Genomic DNA, 26066 nt, shown 5'->3' on the forward strand with positions numbered 1-26066 from the left:
GAAAATAAAGGAAAATTGTCAATATTAGATGGGAAAATTTCAAATTTCCTGCTTCACTGAGATATCTGCCAGAGACTCTAGGTCTATAGCCTAAAGGTGGTTTTCCCAGCATTACAGAGGAACTTTGGGTAACTGCACAGGCAGCCAGATATGTCTGTCATTTCAATAATTTTGGAAGTTGCTAAAAATTCACTTTCTGTTTACTTAGGTAATATCATAGTCTTCTGGGATCTTTGATAGGGTTAAAGACTTAATATGTAAAAGTATTGTTTCATTAGTTATGATAAGACATAAATTAGATATAAAACTTTAAAATCACAACAATAGGATAGATAATGGAGTATTTTCTTTAATTTTATCAAATATAAACAGACCAAATATTATAACAGTAATTCTTGCTTGATAACTATTTTGGAATATGTAATTTTACTATATTAAAGTTTAAATCATCCTTTTTAATTGGATGAAAATGGAAGATGATTTTGGATACCCTTCTGTATGATGTGAATAAGTTTTATTACCATTGGTTAATAAAGAAGCTCCTTTTGTTTATAGCAAGGCAGAATATAGCTAGGCAGAAAATCCAAACAGAGACAGAGGGAGAAAGATGGTGGAGCATGGGAGATGCCAGCATCCACTGGGGAAGCAAGATGCAAGGTAACAAACCACAAGCCTTCTGGTAAAATACACAATAATAGAAATGAGTTAATTTAAGTTAAAAACTAGTTAATAATAAGCCACAGAAAGTAGGCCAGTTTGTAATTAATATTAAACTTCAGAGTGGTTATTCAGGAACTGACAGGAGGGAAGAAATCCTCCAGTTATACTGGAGGACACCTTGTGGGTTGATCTTGACATGAGGAGAAGAGAGGACATCTAAAATATGGGCTTGAAGGAGAGTGGGATCCAAGAGAGGTTCTAGAAATTGGTATTAATTTCCACCAGGCCTATCAAGATTTCTTGATATAGTAGCAGAACTCTTTCCTCAAGAACCTGAAAATATGTGTAAAACAACAACAGATTTACATCTTGGTGCCATAACAAAATCCCATGATTTTGGTTTAGAAACTATGAACAATTTTTCTAAGGGTTGGTTTCACCCTGATGAAATACACCTTTAAGTCTATGCTTATAGGACAAGCAGAGAAAATTTATTGAATGGAAGAGATTGAGTGAGTAAAGGAGCTGAGGATCAAGGGAGGAAAAGAGCTGAAATGCCTAGAGGCTTCCATATCCTCTACCATTCTACCCTGTCTCTAAAAGCTGGGACCAGTAAAATCCACAGAAAATTAAGTACTAATTAGTACTAAAACTGTAGTCAGTACTATCATAATGTCTGTGAGTGAGGCACACCTAACAGTACTTTAAACAAGAAATGTAATTAAGGTGCTGGAGAGATGGCTCAAAGGTTAAAAGCATTGCCTGCTCTTCTAAAGGTCGTGAGTTCAGTTCCCAGCAACCACATGGTGGCTCACAACCATCTGTAATGGGGTCTGGTGATGGAGTAGTGTCTATGTGTTACTTTCACTGATTAATAAAGAAACTGCCTTGGCCCTATAAGAGGACAGAAAATTAGGTAGGCGGAGTAGACAGAACAGAATGCTGGGTAGAAGGCAATGAGGCAGATGCTGAGGCAGTTGCCATAGTGAGTCGCCATGCTTCTCCTCTCCAAGATGGATGCAGGTTAAGATCTCTCCTGGTAAGCAACCACCTTGTGGTGCGACACAGATTACTATATATGGATTAAAGCAAAATGTGAGAAGTTAGCCAATAAGAGGCTGAAACTAATGGGCTAGGCAGTGTTTAAATGAATACAGTTTCCGTGTAATTATTTGGGGTAAAGCTAGCAGGGTGGCAGGACACAGCCCTGTAGCTCCATCAACAGATTGGCGCTCCAACATGGTGACTAAATCCACTTAAAAACCTGAGCGGAGGGGGAGGAGGAGGGGAGGAGATGGAGATCTTTAATAAAAAAAAATGAGAAAAAAAAACCTGAGCGGGCTTTAAATAAAGGAGAGAGAGAGAGAGTTTAACACATCTTTTTGCTGTTTGCTAGGATGTGCTGTAGTAGAGAGATTTCCTGTTTCAGCAATAGCGGCAGAAAAAAAAGCTGAGTCATTTTAAAACACGGCTTCCTGGTGCTGTGCCACCAGTGCAAACTCTGGCTTTAAAGCATTTCAATGGCTTTTATAGGACTGGATGTTTGTGTTCCAGCTCGGGATCTGGAGGAAAGTAGAGGAGACCATGCCCTTGGTTCAGCTCTTCCTGCCTGGGCAGACAGCAGAATTAGACTTGGTCATGCAGAAGAACATGGCAGATTTCTGCCACCATACAGAGAGATGTTTCCAGGCTGAGCGGTGCTCTGCGCATCAGATTTGGCTGTAACATGGATGAAAATAGTTTCTGTGCTGCACACTCAGTCTCAGAATTAAACTGCTGAGTGTGGCTCCAATGTGGACTGCTGTGTGCCTGGAACTGTGTGCGGCTCAGGGGCATGAAATGACTGAGGCAGGAGCAAGTAGCTCAGCAGGAGTGGCTCTGGCTCCACCATGCTGAACTGTGCTGATCTTAGGCAGGATCTATTGTAATTACCATAATAACAGCACCTTTAAGGTTTAGAATGGGCAGGACACAGGCAGTACCGTATTACCTCTACATGGTGCAACTTAAGTTTTTAAGAAGTGCTTAGCATTTTAAGAAGTGCTCCTGGATAGTAAAAAAATTACAGATTCACAATAGGACAGATTCAGACATAAAAGACTTTTAAATGAGTCCCAATGTTGTATGAATGTACATAGGCTTGAGAGAGAGGAGAAAAAATATAGAGAATAAAGTTAATGCCTTTAAAAAGGGTAAAGTCTTTAAAGAGACAGAATAAAGTAAAATGATAGAGCAAAAATAAGCCATGTAAAAATGGAAAATTCACAGAGAGTCTGGATTATGTATTTTATTGTGTTTTCTTTGAAATTTTTGCCTGTAAAGGAGCTAAATACAGAGAGACATTTTATTATATGGGCTGCCAGGCTAGACCAGAATGGACATCTTAATGGTATGACTTCAGAATTTGGATCTAAGAACATGATGCTTTGGAAAAGAGTGTCTTTTGTTTTCACAGAGGATGACACCCTGTGGAATGCTTTTATCCCAATATGGTATGATAGACCACACCCTCCTGAACGGTTGCAGCAGTGAACACCTTCAAAAAATTACTTCTCTCAACTGCTGACTGAGATGTACCTAGCACACATGTTATACCATGAAAGACCTAAATAACAGTGCCCCCATTCAACAGGAAGCAGTTTGGAGAGAAATAACTGCACCCATATTCCCAAATATTGTTTATAAATGTTCTTTTACATTTAAAGGGGGAGATGATATAGATATGGATAATTTGCATTGATATGGATTTTAAGGCCAATTTTGTATATATATATGTATTTCTGATCTTCATTAAGCTATTGTGATTGTGTAGTTCATTTGAAAATGTAATGTATAATTAGGAAATATAGGTTGTTAATAGATAATCATCTATAATAGTCAAGCTTGTAGTTATGTTCATTAGATTTTCTACATATATAGAGATATACTTTAGTTAAATAGGCATTCTTCATATCTTTCAATACTCAAACTTGTATTCATGTTAGTTAGATTTTCTAGATTTACATAGATATATTTCAGATAGGCATTCTTCATATCTTTCAAAGACTACAGAACATGGCATTTAAGATTTTTAATAACTTAGGGTTTTCATGACAATGAGACATGTCTGCTCCTGGCAGCACCAATCTACTTCAAGAGGAAGATGGGCATCGAAGAGGCTCCTTGTGGAGTTTGATAGCCATTTGGGCAAGAAACTGCTCTTGCCTGGACTGTTGCATAAACTGGGCACAAAGAACACACAGAGAGAGGACTGCTGAACTTGCCTAAAGGTGAGATGGTCTTTTGGGATTCTTGACTCATGAGTCTGCGAGACATTTTGCAGGACACAGCAGATAGTGACTGAACTACCTTTGAAATTTTCTGCTTCATGGAAATGTCTTCTGGACACTATGGCCTGAAGGTCTAAGATGGATGCCTCAACGGTACAGGGGAACTTTGGGTGACTGTCCAGGGAGCGAGTAGTCTCTGTCATTTCTAGAGTTTGGAAGTTGCATATATCTTGTTTACTTAGGTAGTATTATATACTTCTGGAGTCTTTGATGGAGTTGAAGAATAGTTTAGTAGTTATAGTTTTCCTTAGTTATAAGAAAACATAAAATAGATTTAAATATTGTAACTGTAATTCTTGCTTGATAACTGTTTTGTTATATGTAATTTTACTCTGTTAAAGTTAAAGCCTTTCCTTTTTGTTTAAACAGAAAAAAGGGGAAATGATAGAGGAGTGTCTATGTGTTACTTTCACTGATTAATAAAGAAACTACCTTGGCCCTTTAAGAGGACAGTAAATTAGGTAGGCGGAGTAGACAGAGCAGAATGCTGGGTAGAAGGCAGTGAGGCAGATGCTCGAGGCAGTTGCCATAGTGAGTCGTCATGCTTCTCCTCTCCAAGATGGATGCAGGTTAAGATCTCTCCTGGTAAGCAACCACCTTGTGGTGCTACACAGATTACTATATATGGGTTAAAGCAAAATGTGAGAAGTTAGCCAATAAGAGGCTGAAACTAATGGGCCAGGCAGTGTTTAAATGAATACAGTTTCCATGTAATTATTTGGGGTAAAGCTAGCCGGGTGGCGGGATACAGCCCTGCAGCTCCATCTACAGTCTGGTGCCCTCTTCTGGCCTGCAGGCATACACACAGACAGAATATTGTATATATAATAAATAAATATTTTTAAAATGTAACTAATGAACTAATGAGCTACCACGCTGGTCGTAGCCTTGGTTGGGAGGTGGTTAGGGGATAGTGGTTAAACTGGTAAGTCATTAGTATCTTAGTCATCAAATGCCATCATATCTGAGAAGGATAAAAAAGAAGAAGTGAGATAGTTTCTCAGATATCTAGACAATTGCAGGTTTCTCTCTGGCTGTTGAGGGTAAGGTAACCCAAAGGCAGTATAAGTCTAGGGCAAAAACGGTGGAGGATTGTCATGACCTCAGAATGGATTGGAGTTTCCTGGCAGTGCAGTGGCTCTTTAGGCAAACCAGAAGCCTCTCATCCAGAAAGAGTGAAGAATCAGAAGGGATCCTAGATACCTTTATAGGCATTTGGTTTGGAATGGATAACTTACTGAAGAAAAGTTTGTCCAGTGTGGAGTAAGTGGGGAGAAAGGGAAAGCAGTTTTCCATGGACATTTGGGCATCAGATAACCTCAACTCTACTCAGGTTTGCCACCAATTTGATAAATATTGAATCCCTAGGTACTGGGTATCCTCTGCCCATGCAACAAACCAAATAATGCCTAACTAATAGGTCCAGTTTTAATAAGCGGAGGAAAGCAACTAGCAGCTCACTCTCAGAAAGGCAGGAGAGAGAAGCATAAGGCAGGTCTGGTGACCAGGTCTTAAATACCCTGTATCTATGGTCTTCTGCAGCACTGGGAAAAGCTGAGTCTTGGTGGGCTTTCTGAGTGGCAGGTCTGCAATTGGAGGAGTCAGACCCAAGGTAAAGTTTCCACCTAGAGAGCAGAAAGCATGACAGTATGCATGTAATCACAGTGCTGGAGAAAGAGTCAAAAGTTCTATATCAGGTTTGGCAAGCAGTGGACAGAGAACTGGCTTGAGATTCTGAGACCTCAAACCCACCTCCTAGTGACACACGTTCTGCCCAAAATCAACACTTGCTCCAGCAAGGTCACATCTCTTTACAGTAACATTCCCTAAGATGCTACAGGGGCTGCTTTCATTCAAACCACAACAGATAGCAATTAAAAATATGAGCTTTGGGGTCTTTTAACCTGTGCTTTAACCTTGAGGTATTTATTTATATAGAAGGCAAATATAACAATTCATTCTTTCTAGCAGGGGTTATATTTTGTCATCTCCAAAGTGAGACTAAGAGTACCTCCCAATTCACAGAATTTGGGGATAAACAATTAGCTAACACTTGGAACTATACTTTATACACAGAATGGCCAGAAACAGTAGTTATTATTTGAGAAGGCAAGAAGTTGATATAAATTGAAGGAATGTCAACATCAGATTAACTAAGTAGAGAATAATGTTTATTGTATTACAGCATCATGGCATGTGCTTACAATCTTAGTACTCAGGAGACTGACTTAAGAGGATCAAAAGCTGGAAGCCAGCTGTGTTTACATAGTAAGAATCTTTCTAAAGGATGTCTATGTAAATTGAATTTGCATAAAAAGGAATGATGCATGTTTGGCATGGTGGCATATAATCACAGTACTTAGGGAATCACAGAGGTAGAACTCAAAATTTAAGGCTGCATATTAAGATTTTGTCTGAAAAGAGAGAGAGCATAGATAACTTTAAGATTTGAAATACAGAGAAACTCGTGATGATGCTTCACAAATTTTCTCACCCTATTTTGTAAACATGTACTTTCCCCATGCATGGATGTCATTGTGATTGACATAGTGTTCAACAATGCTTACTTTTATATGCAATCTCATATATTTCTTTTCAATTGTTTTTATCAATAACTGTACCACCTCTAAATTTACAAATTAAAAACTCCTATTTATTGGCTTATAACTTTTCTTTTTATAACTTTTTATAACAGCTAAATCTGTTTCTTTTAGATTTTCCTTCCATTATTTTCCAGAATTTCTAGGAGCTATATTCCATTAATTTTATCATTATGATTTCACATCCATTTTTATACAACACTGTCCCACTACTAATTATAGTAGCTCCTAGAAATGATGGATGCTAAAAAGAAATCTCATGCTCACTCAGAATTGAGTATAATAAAGGGTTATTTATTTAGGGGTGAACTCACAGATCACAATCTTCTTCATGAACGGGGAATGGGAACTGAATCATGCTACCAGAAGAGAGACCAGTCACATGCTTCACATCAGCATATACAGCATAAAAGGCCACACCCAAGTGGGATGGTAGCTTAAAGGCTACTGTCTGTAGGAGTTCCTACAGCACCTCACCATTTTTTGTTTAAATAAGAAAGTTCTAAGCCTAATATAAAATTATATACAATAAGGACAAATGTCAGGTATAAAAATTAGAACTACAACCAGTATAAACAATATCAAGCAAGAAACGTGATAAATGTTTCAATAATTATTCTATCCTAATGAGTTTAAGTCTTGTATAATAAATGACTTGTCCAAGTCAAGAGAGAAAAGTAACTGCAACTGTCTAGTTTTCAACCTCATCAAAGACCAGAGAAGGGAAATAATATTACTTAAGTAAGCAGGAAATATAAACAAGAAATTCCAAAATGTGAAACAAATGACAGAGACAACTGGCTAACTGAACAATCACCCAAAGTCTCATTTGCTACTTTGGCTAAGGCCAAGTGGTATAGGAGGGTCTTCTGTCTATGTGTTACTTTCATTGGTTAAATAAAGAGACTGCCTTGGCCTAGTTGATAGGGTGAACTCAGGTAGGTGGGGAAGACAGAATTGAATTCTGGGAGAAAGGAGGCAGAGACAGAGAGCCACCCACCATGAAGCTGCCAGGGCAGACATGCTGAATCTTCCAGTAAGCCACTAGCTCGTGGTGACATACAGATTATTAGAAATGGGTTGAATCAAGATGTGATAGTTAGCCAAGGAGAGGCTAAATATAATGGTTCAGGCAGTGTTTAAATGAATACAATTTGTGTGTTGTCTTTTCGGGGCATAAGCTAGTCAGGCAGTCAGGAGCTGAGCGGTGGTAAGCGGTCCACCATTCTTTTTACAACAGAGTGGCGCCCAATGTGGTAACGAACTCCACATAAAACCTGAGAGGGCTTACCAACAGTAATTGACAGAGCATTTTCAGAGGCAGGAAATTTTTAAAAACTGTCTTACCCTGTCTTGACTCAATACCTTTTTTCCTTGTATCCTTCTTGCCCTGTCTGGACATCATGCATTTTATCAGTGATCGATGCATGGGCAGTTCCTAGCCCAAAGTACCATTTTGCCAAGAAGCAAACAAGCTCCAACTGGAATGTCTTCAATGTTCAACATTCTCTTAGGAATAGATTGGTGCTTCCAGGAGCAATTGTGTCTCACATCAAACAGAACCCTCAGTTATTTAAATGCCATATTCTAAAGCTCTTTGAAGTGGTTGAAGATTACATATCTGTGCAGAATATAACCTCTGTGTATCTAAAGAACACAATTCGTCAAACTATAAGTATGACAAACATGGGTGACTATTAACCTATAATTCTTAATACCTATAAAACTTAAAGACTAAAACTTGATATTAGAATATTAAACAACCTTTAAACAACTGTGCAACAAATGAAGACAATGACCTAAAAATATAAACAATTTGTAAATATCTTGATCAGATGTAGAAATGTATATTGCAATATAATAAATATATCCTAAAAGTGAGTCAATATACAAAATGACTTAAGCAGAGGTAGAAGCATGCATGCATACACTGTGACAAAATAACTTTGCCTAGGTATACAAATATTTTAGATTAAAAATAAGAACATATGCAATATCTATACCAATGTAAATTGGCTATAAATAATAGCTTACAAGTATTCACTCCATTACTCATTATTATTATTTGTGTGAGTAAGCTCACACTAAGCTATTATCCCATCCAATTTCTTTGTTTTCCAAAGAGATCCTCGGGCTTACATGATTTTCCCCCAACCCCCAATCCTGTACCAATTATAATCAACCCCTAAATGATGTCCTTAACCCTGACAACAAACTTTGTTGGAAAAGGGAATGTCGTCTTCTAAAATTACTTCTAGCTATCATGGGGGCAATGTTCTTTCTATGGGATCTTATGAAATTAAAATGATGGTTAAGTCCTAATATTGTTGTGTGCTATAATTGCAATTAGTCTCTGAATATTCAATAGTGTTTTTCTGAGGTTCTTATTTGGAGTTCTAGCCAGAACATTGTAAAAATAGCATCATTTAAACTAGCCAAATTAGAACAATTGTGAGTAGCTGGAACCCAAAACAGGACTTATAGTAGCACTATCACCAACATGACATCATATCAACCAGGTGGAGTTGTTGTTGTGGGGCCCTATCTTTTTCCTGGAAATTTTAAAGATTACTGCAGGAAAATTCATTGTTTACTGTGGAAAACTTATACATTATTTATTCAGACATATATTCAATGAAAAGTACAATAGAGAAAAAAAGTAGGTATGAAGAAAACTGAATTGTTTTTCTAAATTCTTTCTTCTTTCTGTCCCATACCATGGCTCCTGACATAAGACATAAAATATAAAATTTTATTTTAACAACATGATTGGATTTAGAGAAGGACAGAGTCATTGCCCATCTCCAAAGCCCCCCCTCCTGTTCTTATGAGAAAGCAGATTTCTTTCTTTCTCTCTTTTCCTTCTTCTCTCTACTGGACCACTTTTGGCTTAGGCACCTGTGAAAGGACCCACATGGAGTTTTCCAATGGTATCTGGCTGCCTTGTTTTCCTTTGTTGATCTGCATTCATTGGCCCAATGTCAGCCTTTGCCATACCTTCTACATATACCTGAAGGCTGAGTCCTCCTTTTCTTTCCAGTCTCAGAGGAGGTATTATTCCTAAAATATTTTTTCTATAGTCTCTTCTCAGATGTCCTTTTCTAGTACAATTAAAACATTTTGCATTTTGATGTCTCCTCATTTCTTTGGAAATTGCTTTTCCTACCCAAGAATCAGTAGTATAGTCAAATGTCTCAATGTTCATTGTATGCAGGATTCATTCATCCATTGGTGTTGATCTAACTTTTAAAGACCAAAGTATTTTTTTTTTATTCTAAGTTGGAATTTTCAAAAGCCAGAAATTTAATAAATACTCACCTAGCATCTGGGTCTGTTAATCCTATTTGTAGAGTCTTAGAATTTGTAAAAAGTTAGTAAAGGGTTCTCTCTCGCCCTGTTTAACCTTGCTACATTATTCTAAAGAAGGACACTTAAAAGAAACCCCACACTAGCTCAGAATTGAGTATAATAGAGGGTTATTTATTTAGTGGTAGACTCACAGATTATAATCATCTGCTGGAATGGGGAAGAGCAAGTGAATCCCACAGCTAGAAAAGAGACTGGACATGCACTTTACATCAGCATAAATCTTATAAGAGGCTACATACAAGTAGGCTGGGATCTTAAAAGCTACTGGTGGTAGAAATTCATACAGCATTGATTTAATTCATTTTCCTCATTCTTGAATCCTGTTCGAAGCATTTAAGACAGTATTGTGGCATAAAGAAAATATTTGTTCATTGTAGAGCTTGAATATATGGGTCAGCAATAGTGCCCTCACCAAGAATTTGATCTTGAGAAGTCTCAAGTTCTCTTTGTTTTTCCCTGTTGTTCTTAAATTTCAGCCTCTTCCCTGAAATAGCATTTAAATGTCAGATGAGGCCCTTCATCCAGGACTGCTGAAACTAACTGAAGCCAATTGTGTGGCATGGCTTTAATGTTAGAAGCCAATGTCTTTATCATCTTTCTAAGAAATGTGGAATGCAAACCATAAGTTATGAGAGCTTACTTAATTTCTTTTAGATCATTCATTCCTATAGATATCCATCAGCCTTCTTTGGATCCATTTGGGTCTTTAGAACTTGATGCTTTTTCAGAGTTAGATTACAGGGTTGGAAGCTGAAACCCTGGTTAAGTCATCTCTGACAACTACTGGTGATATTAAATCCTGTCCTTGTGCCTTCTTTCCCTGTTCATCAGCTCCAATAATTTCCTCAATAATTTCAAATATTTTTACTATTGTTTTTCTTAAAGCATGAATCTCCTGGTCTGTATATATTTCTAATGATTTCATTGAGGCACGTAGCCTCTGTTCCTCATTCTGCACATGTGATTCTAAAGTCTGATTTTTTTCTTTAAAGATAACACCTCATCCTTGGACATTTTTTCTATAGCAAGCAGATTGCCATCCTGGAGAGATACTCTATCTGCTAACCTATCATAAATTCTTAACAAATTTTGATTGTCAAATTTAACAGTATGAATTCTTTCAGAAATTTCTCAGAATCCTTTGACATAGATTCAATTTTGTCTGCCAAATTAATGTTACTCTTTTTCAATAGTATTAATTTTTCCAGGTAACTTTTAATTTTTGATGGTATTAATTCTGTCAGCTAGCTGTTCATTATCAGTCTTTAAAGACTGTATCATTTCTATAAGTGTTTCATTCTTGGCTCTGTTATCAAACCATTTTCTTAATGATATAATATGAAAAAAAGACTGAGTCCCAATATCCAGTAAATAGATGTTTCACAATAATCATATAAGCCTTGCAGAATACAATCCACAGTATTAGCAAAAAAGTTACTAAAACCCTCTTTGGTAATATTGTCTGCAATTATATAGTGTTAAAGTTTATTGATTTATTAATTAATAAAATATTTACCTTATGTTATGTTATGAAACATAGAAAATTGTTTAAGTTGTAATGACCTTAATTGTCCAGCAGGTCTCATGGTTGCAGAGTTGCAACCAGCAGCACAACATGGTGCAACCAACAGTCCTGAGCCACTTAGGTTTTTTTCAACTTGGTGCTGGTTAAATACTGAGAAATATGCTTTGCTTTACTAATTAAAAGCAATTAAATCAATTCTTACACAGAGTAAGAAGCCCAGAACTCACAGGCAGGGGGTACAAACTGGAAGCTGTGCAAGCCACCATGTGGCAGGGTATGTGGTAGTAGGGATGCTGGATATGCGTGAGCTTTGAAAATTTCTAAGTCACCCCATGTGGTTATCTTGTTATTGCCAAGATTTACAAACGACAACAACAACAAAAAGTAAAACCCTGATTAGTAGATAAAAGCAAGCCAAATGAGCGAGGGTGGAAAACTTTCTGGTTGTGGGCCAGTTAGGCCTATAAGCTGGTCCATCTAGTAAGTGTGGAGTTCAGATCCATCCAGATGAAGAGGGATGCTAAAAAGAAATCACACACTAGCACAGAATTGAGTATAATAATGGGTTATTTATTTAGGGGTAGACTTACAAATCAGAGTCCTCTGCACGAACCGGGAACAGGAACTAAATCATGCCACCAGAAGTGAGACTGGATGTGTGCTTTACATCAGCATATATAGTATAAGAGGCCACAACCCAAGTGGTTGGTTAACTTAAAAGCTACTGGCTATAGGAATTCCTACAGCAAAGAAACACCATGTCCATAGTGTTTCCTTTTAGTCTTTGGTGGTATTTTAGTCTTTGTTTCTATTTTGTTTTCTGAGACTTGGTTTCTCTGTAAAATAATCCTGGCTTTCCTGGAACTCACTTTGTAGACCAGGCTGAGCTCAAACTAACCGAGATCTCCCTGCCTCTGCCTCTCAATTACTGGGATTAAAGGGGTGCACCACCACTGCCTCTCTCACAGCAACTCTTTTAAAGGAAAACATGAATTGATGTTGTCTTAGAGATCACAGGTTTAATCCATAATCATTATTATGGGAAGCATGGCAATACTCGGACAGACACAGTGCTGTAGAGGTAGCTGGGATGTCTGCATCTGGATTAGCAGGCAGTAGCAAGAGAGAGCCACTGGGACTTGAGTATTTGAAACCTCAAAGCCCACTCCCAGTGAAAGCTTCCTCAAACAAATCCATACCTTCTAAGAGTACCACTCACTGTGAGCCAATGGGGAACATTTTATTCAAAGCACCATATTCCACTGCCTTGACCCCATATCAGAATGCAAAATTGTATTAAATACAACTTCAAAGGTCCCCATCCATAGTCTATCATAATCTCACCTCTGTTAAAAAGTCCAAATTTTAAATTCTATTGACTCTTGGCAATCTCTTAAATAAAAACCCAGTAAAATCAAAATGAAAAATTAGATCAAATACTTCCAACATACAATAGCACAGGATATATATTACCATCCCAGTGGGAGGAAAAATAAACACAGTAAGGAAATACTGAACCAGATTGACTAAGAACCAGATTGGCAAACTCCAAACTCTGCATCTCCATGCCTGATGAAAGTGCTTTTCACATCTCCAATCACTTTCAACTCTTTAGACTACAACACAGTTATTTCTCTTTGGCTGTTTCCACTCCCTCTTAGCTGCTCATCTTGAAAAGAAGGTATCCTATGACCTCACACCTTCAACATTTTGGGGTCTCCAAGGAAACCCAGATTACAACTTCAGAGCTTTATGCAATGACATTTCCAGCTTTCATGCAGGGACAACCCTAACATATGTACTGCCTCAGTAGATTTCCTTAGTCACAGAGGGAGAATCCAAAATTCATTAATTGCATCCTTAACTCTAAAGCCAGAATTGTACGGGATAAGCTGCTAAATTCTGCTCCTGACTGTGGATGAAACGTGTACTTGTTGTTCAAATACATATTATCCAGCTTTCTGTTTTCCATCATATTTTCACTGCCTAAACTAGGCATTCCTATAACTCCCACTGTAGACCAGGTTGTCCTTGAACTCAGAGACTTGACAGTCTTTGCCTTCCAAGTGTTGGGATTAAAGGTTGGAAATAGCACAGTAAGCCCTAAATTATTCTTTAGGTTTTTTTTTTTTACTTTTAAAAACTTCCTCTTTACCAGATAGAAGCTTAGCTAGGTAGTTTATTGTTCTGAAGTCATCACACTCTTAATTCCATGTAGCAACACCCTTTCTTTAATCAGTTAACACCTCCTAATACCAACTTTCTGCTCAAACTATGCATTTTGTACTTTTCTTGCTCAGCATGCTCATTTTCTTTATAGATTTGCTAAACCTAGCTACTCATAACCAAGCAACAAAGTCAAATTAGTCTTTCTGGAAATCTCTTCTGATGTAGAGATTATGTTAATCCATAACTTCGATTTAACCTCAGGTAGATTTTTTTTGGACAAGGATATAAAGCAGCCATATTCTTTGCTAAAATATCACAACAACATTCTTTAAGTCACATATTAATATTTATCTCCTCTGAAACCAGTTGAGGTAGGATGGTACAGTTCAAATAACTCTCAGTACCACTGTCTTCTAGAAGTAAGGTCCATAATGCCCTGAATAAAGCACTCAACTTACTTCCTATCTAAATTCCACATTCCTCCAAAGGAAAGCATGACAAAGACTTTCACAGCAATATTCCAGACCCTGTAACAAACTTCTGTTTTTCTTAGGGTTTCATTGCTTTGAAGAGACAACATGACCAGAAACTCCTATAAAGAAAAGTTAATGGGGGCTGTCTTAAAATTTAGAGGTTTAATCCATTATTGTCATGGCAGGAAGCATGGAAGCATACAGGCAGGCATGGTGCTGACAAGATTGTTGGAGTTCTAAATACAGATCACCAAGAAATAGAAAGAGAGATCCACTGGGCTTATCCTGAGCAATTATAGGAGCAAAACCCAAACCCAGTGACACACTTCCTCCAACAAAGTCACACCAATTCCAAGAGGATCATACCTCCTAATAGTGGCATTCCTCATGAGACTATGCTGGCTATTTTCATTCAGACCACCACAGAACCCATCCATGGCACTGCCTGGATGACCAATAAGCAGAGACTAGGTATCCCATAGATTTAGGGCAAAACCAAGTACTATTTTTTTTCTAAAAATCAGTGATAAAATGACTCCTAAAGAAATTCTGTCATACTCATAGATCAGTACCTAATTCAGCCATCATCATAGTAACTTTATCCTGCAGTCAATGGGAATAAAGTCATAGACCAACAACCAGATATTACTGAAAAAGAGGAAGACCTTGGAACACTCATTCCTAAAGAGAGTGTCTCCATCAAATCCCTCCTTTCAGAGCTTAGAGAATCCCAAGGAAGAGAAGACAAAAAAGAGTATGTCAGAGGGAGTGGATGACACCAAAACAAAGCCCTCTATATAAATTGAAAAAAGCTCATATGAACTGATAGAAACTAAAGGAGGAAGCATTGGGAGGACTTACATGGATCTGAACCAGGTCTTCTGCATGTATATTGTACCTCTCAGTCAAGTATTTCTATGTGGCTCCAGAAAGTGTGAACTAGTGTGTCTCTGAATCTTGTATCTTTTCTTTAGCATCTTCTCCTTAAGTTAGCTTCTCTTGTTTAACTTTGATGTGATAATTTTTGTTTTTTTAATACTTTATTTACATGTTTACTTGTTATCTCCTAGAAGCCTGTTTTTTTCTAATGAGAGAGAGAAAAAGGATTGAATATGGATCGTAGGGGAGATGGGTAAGTACTGGCAAGAGTAGAGAGAGGGGAAAATAACCAGGATATATTGCATAAGAAAAGAATCTAATTTAAATATAAGGGAAGAGAAAAGGAAAACAGAAAAAAAGTGTGGAGTCCTTTGCCTATTTTGAGCCCTCAAAGAAATCAAACACATTAGAATATTCTTTCTTTACCTCAGAATAAATAAAATGTTCTCTATCATGTATAAGGAATAGGAGTACTTAAGTACTTAAGGACCAGACAACATGGTGCTGATATAGATATGAGATATGAATTAGTTTAGATGTGACTGAGAGAAGATCATAGAGAATTATGAGTCTTCACAAAATGGCTGAATCTGAATATAAAGAATTCCCTTTGCACAAGTTGAAAAAATGACAACAGCAACCCTAGAGTGGACTGGCCTGCAGTCATTACCCATGTCATCAGTTGTGTGCCCCAGATTAGGCTGCAAGGAGTAAGGTGTAGCTAGGATACACAGCCCAGCAGAGAGGGATACATTGGCAGATGGAATCTAGCATGTCAGCAGAGATCAGCTAGGTGAAGCCAAACAAGCATGTGAGATTGCCCTCTGAGGACATCATGCCCAGGACCAGAGAAAGCAGCCATCAAGGATCATCATCTCATCCTTCCCACACCTCCAGAGCTCAGCTCACCTTTTCTGTGAGCCTGGTGGAACACCACCTGAGGGAGAGCAGTCATGCTCCATGGCTGAGTGAAGGGTCACCCATCTTCCTGACTGCCATCCTGGAGTTCCTGATCCATAGACTTCTGAAACTGGCAGGCAATGAGGTTCAACACAGAAGTGCCCAGAGGCTCATTACTCCAGAGCTCATGGACATGGCTGTCTACAATAGAACACAACTCAGCGACCTGTTCCAATTCATCATTATCTCCAAGGTGACCCCAGCTCATTAAAAGATACTAGCTCCTGCTGTGTCTGTGTGCTGAATGGCCCATCCACCTGTCTAATCATAACACATGTATTATTCATCCAAAGTTTGGCATTGAATAAAAAAGAAGAGAAAAAGTCTGAACTTCAAATCATGTAACTTTTCTTAGTTGAAGAAATAGAATTTATGGAGTTATAACAGGTTTTTGATAAACATGCTTTGTTTTCATGTAGCTATTTTCTCAGTGCATAGCTGTCTGCCTATCTTTTTTAATGTAGTAACAAATGCTCTACTCTTTCTCTTTCTTCCTAATTGCTCAGCAGGAATTCAGTAAATGTTTCTCCTATGATGACTGCAAACAGCCTGCAGAAAAATCTGGTATAGAAGATTAGCTTGGATAATATTGTCTGTAATTGTTTAAGTACTTGAGGTATCATAATGAGCTGAAAGGAAACAATTTAGTCACAGATGCTTTGAACTAAACATGTAAGGAGACCAACTGGAGAACTTGATAGAGTATCTTTAAATCTGCCAAACTACTGAAGGCATTCACGAGGTAAAGATCATGCATCCATTTTAACTTTACCTAAGTTTCCATTGTAAAAATAGATAGTTCAAAAGACAGAAAAAATTGACCCAAACATAGTGATATCATGATTATCAGTATGTTGGGGATTTTGCAAAGCCACTACTATATGTTTTGCATATGAGAAAATCCATCAATTAGAGAATATTAGAGAAAATATATTTGTATCTTCATTTAAACATAACCTTGTATGGTCTGCATTGGGGAAAAAGATTGCAAGATGATCAATAAAATAACAATTAAAATTATTTTTGTTTACAATTAAATACCCTGATTTTTCCAGAATTTAACATGAAGTTCCTACTCCCAAAAGACCATTAAAATGATGTATTTATTTTGCATAATACATAAATATATCAGAAAAGATTCACATGTTTTAGATCTTTGATACAAAGTTTTAAATTGATATATTCACTTTGACCATATGAAACAGGAAACAGGGATAATAATATGTATCATTTTTAGGTTACATATGTATACAAGTAATCCTACTTTTTCATTTTCTTTTTTTTTGTTTTATTTTTCTTTTACTGAGAACAGATTTCCTTCATTCAACATATTTTGATAATGGTTTCCCTTCCCCCATTTTCTTCCAGATCTTTCCCACCACCTCTCCCATCTGAATCCCAACTCTTTTCTTTAATAACTATGTTCAATGATGATATATTGCAGTTCTACTCTGAACATAATGGGATCGTTATGGAAAATCTGCAAAGCTTTTGAAAGAAAAATAAAACCATTTACTAATAAAGAGATGTTTTTATTTAGATTACTTAGTACTCTATGTACTTTACATGCACAACAAAATACCAAAAACAATATATTGAAAAATTAAGGATTTTGTGGTACGTCTTTGTTAGTATCTTGCCAGTTTCTATCAGTGATGCTAATTTCAAACATTCTCCAGGAAACTTCTTTTTAGAGAAAACTCTGAGATATCACTTGCTCTCCTAAGTCAAGTGATCAGTGGAGAAGCAAAAACATGTATTATCCCACAGTTATTTTGGAACAAAACTATTGACCATCAGAACATCATAGATCCCTGTGCCATCTGATTGTGGTTCCATCAAATACCCAAACTCCCTTTTTTCTATCTATTTTTATTTTCTGTTGAGTAACAAATCTAAAAATATTCCGGCATATATTCTTATTAACTATCTAAGACAATGCCCTTAGAGATTTGATTGGTGAAATATATTACCCCCAAAAGATTAAGGAAATAGACATGAAGTTTTGTCTGTGATAGATCATCCACCAATGAGATCAGGAAGGAACACTCACTCAAAGTCACAGACAGTGATGCAATTCTTCAGGCCGTAAAAGTCACTGACATAAGCACTGAACTCTGTAAAAGTCACATGAAGGCAGCCAGAGATGATGTAGTAAATGACCATCAATGTCCTTTCTGATGCAACTTTCTTATCAAAACAGACCATAAAAATCAGAGATCAAATAGTCCTAGTATCTAAAACAGAAGTGAATATAAGATGAATGATTGTAAGTACAGTGCAGTCATTGAGTAAAGTAGTCCAAAGATTGCTAACTTTCACCTATTGGAAAGGGTAATATACAGCTATGGTGTAGTTAGGAGTTGCGGGCAGGCCTGCTTTTCATCCTGCCTGGCTCCCGCATGACTAGCTTATAACCTGAAATAACAACACACAAACTGTATTCATTTAAACACTGCCTGGCCCATTAGTTCTAGCCTCTTATTGGCTAATTCTCACATCTTACTTTAACCCATATTTAGTAATCTGTGTAGCACAACAAGGGTTGGCTTACCAGGAGAGATCTTAACCTGCATCCATCTTGAAGAGGACAGGCATGGCAACTGACTAACTTCCTTCCCTTCTTCCCAGCATTCTGTTCTGTATACTCCACCTATCTAAATCCTGCACTATTAAAACGCCAAGGCAGTTTCTTTATTAACCAATGAGAATCCTCCATCATTTCCCCTTTATCTGTTTAAACAAAAAAGAAGGCTTTAACTTTAACATAGCAAAATTACATATAACAAAACAGTTATCAAGTAAGAATTACAGTTACAATATTTATATCTATTTTATCTTTTATCATAACAAAGGAAAACAACTATAACTATCTATTCTTCAACTCCATCAAAGACTCCAGAAGGATATAATATTACCTAAGTAAATGAGAAGTAAGCAACTTACAAAACTCTAGACGTCTAGACAGAGACATCTTGCTGCCTGGACAGTTACCCAAAGTTCCTCTGTACCATTGGGGCATCCATCTTAAGCCTTCAGGCCCATAGTTTCCAGGAGACTTTTCCATGAAGCAGGGAATCTCAAAGGCAGTTCAGTCACTATTTACTGAGTTTTTTAGAATGTCTTGCAGACTCTTTCATGAGTCAGGACCCCCAAAGAATCATCTCACCTTTAGGCAAGTTCAGCAGTCCTCTCTCTGTGGGTTCTTTGTGTCCAGTTTATGCAATAGTCCAGACAAGAGCAGTTTCTTTCCCAAATGGCTATCAAAGTCCATAAGGAACCTCTTCGATGCTCCTCTTCCTCTTGAAGTAGATTGGTGCTGCCAGGAGCAGACGTGTCTAATTGTCATGAAAATCACTGTTATTAAAACATATAATGCCATATTCTGTAGTCTTTGAAAGATATTAGGAATGCCTATCTAATTGAAATATATCTCTATATATCTAGAAAATATAACATGACTACAAAGCTTTACTATTACCGATGATAATTCATTAACATCCTATATTTCCTAATTATACATTACATTTTAAAAATTAACTACACAATCACAATACCTTAATCAAGATCAGAAATACATATAACAAGATTGACCTTAAATTTGTATTAATAAAGGCAAATCCATACTAATGCAAATTATTCATAACTATATCATCTCCCCCTTTAAATGTAAAAGAACATTTGTAAGCAATATTTGGGAATATGGGCACAGTTTTTTCTCTTCAAACTGCTTCATGCTGAATGGGGATGCTGTTAATCAGATCTTTCATGGTGTAACATGGGTGTTAGTTTCATCTTAGTCGGCAGTTGAGCAAAGTAATTTTTTGAGGGTGTTCACAGCAACCTTTCAGGAGGGCATGGTCTATCATACCATATTGGGATAGAAGCAATCCACAGGGTCTCATCCTCTGTAAAAACAAAAGAAGAATCTCTTTTCCAAAGTATCATATCCTTAGATCCAAATTCTGAAGTCAAGGTATTTTCAAAATATCTATTTTGGATTAGTTCAGCAGCATTTATAAACAAATATCTCTTATCAGCTGTTGCTCCTTCCTCAGCATTCAAACAATTCAAAGACAGCATAATAGCACACAGTATCAAGATTCTCTGTATATTTTCCATCTTTATGTGGCTTTACTTAACCTCTATTTCTTTGATATTTACTTATATTTTTTTGAGACAGGTTCTCTGTATATCTTTGTCCTGGAATAACTCTGTAGACCAGGCTGTCCTTGAACTCAAAGAGATCCCTCTGCCTCTTCCTCCCCACTGCTGGGATTAAAGGTGTGTGCTACAACACCTTGAACTCACAGAGATCTGTCTGTCTCTGCCTCCCAGGCATTGTGTACCACCACACCCAATTTCTCTCTTTCTTTTTTCTTTGTTTTTTTTTTACTTTTAAGAACTTTAACCTTTAGCCTGCATATATTTTTAACACACTGTAAAACATTTAGACGTTTTCTTTGACTTTGAATCTTTGTTTTACTGTATATCTCTCTTTTTCTGACCACATGAGACACTTTACCAAACAATATCGGTAGGACTAAAGCCGTGACTTTGGCGGGTAGATCCAGCCCAGTTCTTAGCTTTCCAGCCTCATGGCAGAGGTACCAGCTGTAGCCATTTTTATTGCTACAACCCTATGGCCTTTCAAGGTCCATGCCAGCAATCAAGCTGCATCATTCTGCTCACAGACCACACTCAGTCAGACTGACTGCCTGAAAGAGTCAGAATTTGTCCTGGCAGGATGGACCAGAACAACGGAATTTTAAACTGGTGCAGCTTTTTTCCTGCTATGGCTGAAAACTGAAAAGCACCCATTCAGCTTTTCATCAACACCGTTTAAGTGTTTTGTGGCAGGACCTCTTAAAAGAGCTGCAGGGTTTTGCAGCTAAAGCTGAGTCAGAAAGGCTCTCTTAGATGAGAGTGTTTGCTTGCCTCTAGCAAGCATAGCAGACCTGAGAAATTGCTGCTACCAAGAAAACATGTTTTACTCTAGTCTTTCCCAAGCTTTCTCAAGCTTTCTATGGATTCAGTTATCCATGTGTGTGCCATTCTGTAGTGGGGAGGCAAGCAGGTCTGCTTTTCGTCCTGCCTAGCTACCGCATGGCTATCTTAAAACCCGAAATAACAACACACAAACTGTATTCATTTAAACACTGCCTGGCCCATTAGTTCTAGTATCTTATTGACTAATTCTCACATCTTGCTTTAACCCATATTTAGTAATCTGTGTAGCACCATGAGGGATGGCTTACAGGAGAGATCTTAACCTGCATCCTTCTCAGAGAAGAGAGGCATGGCGACTGACTAACTTCCTTCCCTTCTTCCCAGCATTCTGTTCTGGCTATTCCACGTATCTAAATCCTGCCCTATCAAAAAGCCAAGGCAGTTTCTTTATCAACCAATGAGAGTCCTCCATCACTATGGGGAGAAACAACAGAAAACCACATTAGGTATTTGAAAGGTATGTCTTAATAATTGTTACAAAGACAATGAAATTATTTTCTAGGAATGGACTATCTCTGAAGCAGTTTCAGGCTGCAGTGAAAGCAACTAGGGTGTTCCAAATACACTATCTGTGAGACCTAGATGTGTCATGATGAACAAAGATTACTTTTGAAATTTATGCCTATTTAGATAAGGAAAATTGTCAACTATACCTCTTCATTTTAAAGAAAGGCCATATCATCTGATAATCAGAATTTTTTATGGATTAACACCATTCTGAAGACTACTATTCTCAAATAAAATCAGAATGCCTAGCCATGATAATCAAGTAAAATACAGGTCCACAACTAATCACTATAAACTTGATTCTCCTGAACTTACTGTTTCATGAGTACAAGTGGAACAGCCTCAATTTATAGTAATATGGAAATGAAATAAGGACATGGTACAACCATGGCCCAAAGGCAGAGGTGAATTGGCTCAAATTCCCAAGCCATTCATATCTCCTTACATTACCTCTGAATAGTTGCTACAAAGATACTGCTAAGAAGTTGCTAATAGATGAAGGAGGAGAAATTGGAGGAAAAAAGGAAAAATTATATGAAAATGTTTATAAACGGACCAAGTTTATAATACATAAGCCAAAATGCATTTTACTTGCATCACAGTTACATCTATAATTCCAGTTCTAGGGGATCCAACATACTCTTCTGTCTCCTGGTATATGATATGAGTGTGGCACACAAACATAAATATAATGCACCCATACACATGAATTTAATAAATACATTTTAAAGAAAAAGAGAAGAAATGTGTGTCATTCTTTTTGTCATCTATGGTTGAGGAGAGAAAAGTGCTCTTTCTGTTGTCCTAACTTGTATGAGTTCTTTGGTATGAGTGTGTTTGTGCGTATGTGTGTGTGTGTGTGTGTGTGTGTGTGTGTATGTGTGTCGGAGAGAAGGAGAGAGAGACAGAGAATTTACAGAATGTGATGGATGTTTACTCTTTGTGATAGTGGTGCTATTAGTAATTGAAAATTTTAGATTATATCATTTTATTACAAAATGTAATTGTCTTAGAATTAAATATTAATTCCTCTCTTTTGACTGCTATGCACATAATAACTTTTTTTTCAAAAATTTTGTGAAATCACCTGTATTTTAAGAAATAATCTAATTGTTTTACAATTATTTCAAAGGTATAATTAATTCTACATTTGTTTGTTGATTTACAGACTATCTTGAAGCAAATACTATACATCAAATAATTTGTTAGATCATGGTGATTCAGAACTTTAGTCAGATTCTTCTAGATATTTCTATGAAGATACGTTAAGAGGAGATTTGTATTTAATTCAATAGGTGCCATTAAATCAGGACAGATTCTATAACATGACTAAATTTAATCCAGTAAAATGAAACCTTAAATGAAAAGAAATTGTGTTCTGCAAAAAGAAATCTTGCATTAGAATGTCTTCAAACTAGAGCTATAACATCAGCCTGTTTCCAATTCTGTCCCTGAACTACCTCTTCAATGGTTCCTGACAAACCTTCAACTCCCACTGGTGCTGTCTTTCTATCTCTCTATCCCTTAGTCTCTCTTTTACCTCTTTCTACACACACATACTATTATCCATGAGAATATTGTCTATTATTTAAATTTAGCTATAAACATATTAAGCAAATACTACTTGCATACAATATTTATTTATTTATTTATTTATTTATTTATTTATTTATTTTATATTGCCTTACTTTTTAGTAATCTCACTATCTTTCTAAAGTTTCTTTGGAAATTGTTCAATATATTACTAAAATAATTTGAAATTGATCTATTTGCATTAGGTTCTGTTATCCTGAGAGGAATTGCTTAAATTTTAATTTTTTTTGTTCTAAGATGGCTAGAACAATGTTTTTGGTGTGTTTGTTCTTTTTGCTTGTTTGCTTGTTTAATTTAAACCGGTTACTTCTTCATCAAGGGCAAAATCTTTTCTCCTTTTTCTTCAGCTTAGAAAGACATTTCTCTTTTTTTAAGTGGTATAAATATGTACCTGTTGATTTCATTTAATGCTAAAATAAAGTTTCAAATATTCTGAGCTTCCTCTATTATCTCTGAGAAAAATTCTGAAAAAAATCACATACAATGCTATAAGAATGCCATAGTAAATATATAGAAAGTTCAAATGGAGAAGAACCAATACCATTAGTTTATAGATCTAATTCATGAATGCCAAAAATGTTTCCAGCTTCAATGCCCAGCTTCACCACTGTCCTACATGGAAAATTGTTATGTAAAAGAACTGATTTTTTTTTCAAGATGATGCAAAATAAAACCATTTTTGACAGGGATTTTTACTTGGCTTCTGAATACTTTTATTCAGTGAGAGTTGTAGCTCCTGAGTCTTGCATACTTTAATTCATTGCTAAATAGATGATAATGTATAATAAAACAGAATATTTAATGAATTTCTGGGCAGACTACAACATTGACGTTTCCAGAAAACTGTAAAAATTGTCTATATTCACATGTCACTCTCAGAGTTTGAATGTGATTGCGATTGTCCCTGTTCACTACAACAAATCCTAGTACCATTCAAAGTAATGTTAAAAAAATCATTTTGAAATGTTTAACTTACTGAAAAAACTAAAAAGAAAGAAAGTATTTGTAAACCAAGTAAAATACTTTGAAAAATCAACCCTTTTATTGTTCTGTCAACAGTTTAGATTAGAAATTTAGAAAGGTTAAATGTGGGTGGTTCTCTAGTCTAGCACACACCAAGGAATCTTTGCAAAAACCATTTAAAGCCAAGGAAATGCTGTTTGAAATAGTTTTATAATAGTTGCCGACTCTAAAGAACAATGCTAAACTGTTAAGTCACCTAATTTTGGTTGGCCAGGTATATATTTTTTAAGACATGCTAGTTTCACCTGCTGTCTTACATGCTTGGCATTAAGATTATACATAACAAGCAATGAGTAATTACTTTTATGTCACACAAATTTGGTTTGATTTGAACTAAAATGGTTTAGAAAGAATGGCACTTCTAATTCTTTTGGGAATGACTAGCAATCAAAACTTACTCATATTTAAAAAGATTTTTCTCCTAAGGATACCCATGCTTGCCTTATAACCATGCTCCAGAGAGGTAAATCTATCTTGTTCTTTCTTAGTATGTTTTGTGCATAATCATCAATAAACAATCCAATTGAAAGTTAGATGGTGTTCTAAAAAATTAAGGAACAGTAAAATTTTCTATTAACATTCATACTTTCTGACCACTTTAAAGTATTTATTTCAGTTAGGCCAGGGTAGCAGGTAGACTAACTGTAGATCTTTACATCTTCCTCTACTCCCCAAACCCAAATTATTTAGTCTCAACCCTAGCTCTGTAGAAGACCAACTGTTTCAGCCTCTTCCCTCTGACACCATCACAAGTGGATAATACAGATATTCCCCTCCAAATGTCCTTCCCCACCCTTCATTGTTTTATCTCAACCCCAAACTCCAGCAAAAATTCTCAGAGGACATAAAGATTACTTGGACCACGGAAATAGATCGGTTAAATGTAGACTTTCTCTTTTTCCTTTGTTCTGCTAATTTCCCAATCTGATAATCCACTACCCCTGTTCCTCATCAAACCACCTACTGCAGTCTCCCTTAACTGTCTGATATCAGTATCCAATGGATCACTTAGATATTTTCCTTCAACCTTCCTACCCCAAATTCATACCATAATCTCAGCCTCGAACATGAGCAGATATTCCATGAGAAGAAGGTAGCTTCACAAGCCAGAGAAACAGATATGAAAACCTGTTTGCTTATTGTCTTCTCTAAATTCAATCTCTTTTGCACACCAAGCTCTTTATCACCCTTGCTTCCCTCCTCGCTTCCATCTCCAGTGGAACATACAGATCTTCCCTTTTATCCCCCATGTGCCTTGCAACTCATCACTTTATACCTGTCACCAAATTTAGTAGTCTTTCTTAAGTAACCCACAGGACACTCCAGTCAGTACAGCATGAAGCCTAACAGGATATTCAGTGATTCCTTCTCTACTCCAAATTCAATCCCACAATTTCACGCTAATCTCTGTAGCAGACAAACTGCTGCAATCTCTCCCTTTTCTCTGACCCTATCTACAGTGGACCATGAACTGTTCCTCCATTCTTCCTGCCCAATCATACTCTTATCCCAGACTCCAACTTCATCAGACTTTCTTTGCTAACACACTAGCCAAGCATGACAGGAAAGCAAGTAGGCCAACAAAGCAAGAATACATTTTACCTGGTACCCCGACTGGTCACCTCTATTAAGAATTTCAGAAGAATTTCATACCATAAGGAAAACAGTCATCACACTCTCCTAAGAACCCAATAGGGAAACAGAAACTAAGGAATGAGACATACCTTAGTGAAGAACAGACCAAAAATCAGCACCTAGAATTAGAATCATTATAAACCTAGATGTCTAGATGAAATATTCATCCAGTTATTTATGAAAACTGTATCAACACTGCTTTTCTTAACACAGCTTTCAACATTTTATGCCCCTGTGCAGTCTCAGTCCTCCTTCTTGAATATAAAGTATAATTAAAATGCCATGATTATTCTTGGCTTTCCTAGTAGTTGGCAAACTAACTCTGTCATATAAA

At 36.7% G+C, this 26066-nt stretch overlaps 1 protein-coding gene across 1 annotated transcript; it reads left to right on the top strand.

The window, feature by feature from the left end:
• Window positions 1–15839: 15839 nt before the first annotated feature.
• On the top strand, window positions 15840–16175 carry LOC119804526 (histone H2A-Bbd type 2/3-like). Its single transcript, XM_038315918.1, has one exon. The coding sequence runs from the start codon at window positions 15840–15842 to the stop codon at window positions 16173–16175; it is 336 nt and encodes a 111-aa protein (XP_038171846.1).
• The last annotated feature ends 9891 nt before the right edge of the window (window positions 16176–26066 follow it).

Source organism: Arvicola amphibius, chromosome X (genome assembly GCF_903992535.2).
Source record: "Arvicola amphibius chromosome X, mArvAmp1.2, whole genome shotgun sequence".
NCBI classification, from domain to species: Eukaryota; Metazoa; Chordata; class Mammalia; order Rodentia; family Cricetidae; genus Arvicola; species Arvicola amphibius.

Bases quoted from the DNA above. Each gene is read 5' to 3' on its own strand.
- LOC119804526 (XM_038315918.1), top strand. From the start codon at position 15,840: ATGCCCAGGACCAGAGAAAGCAGCCATCAAGGATCATCATCTCATCCT.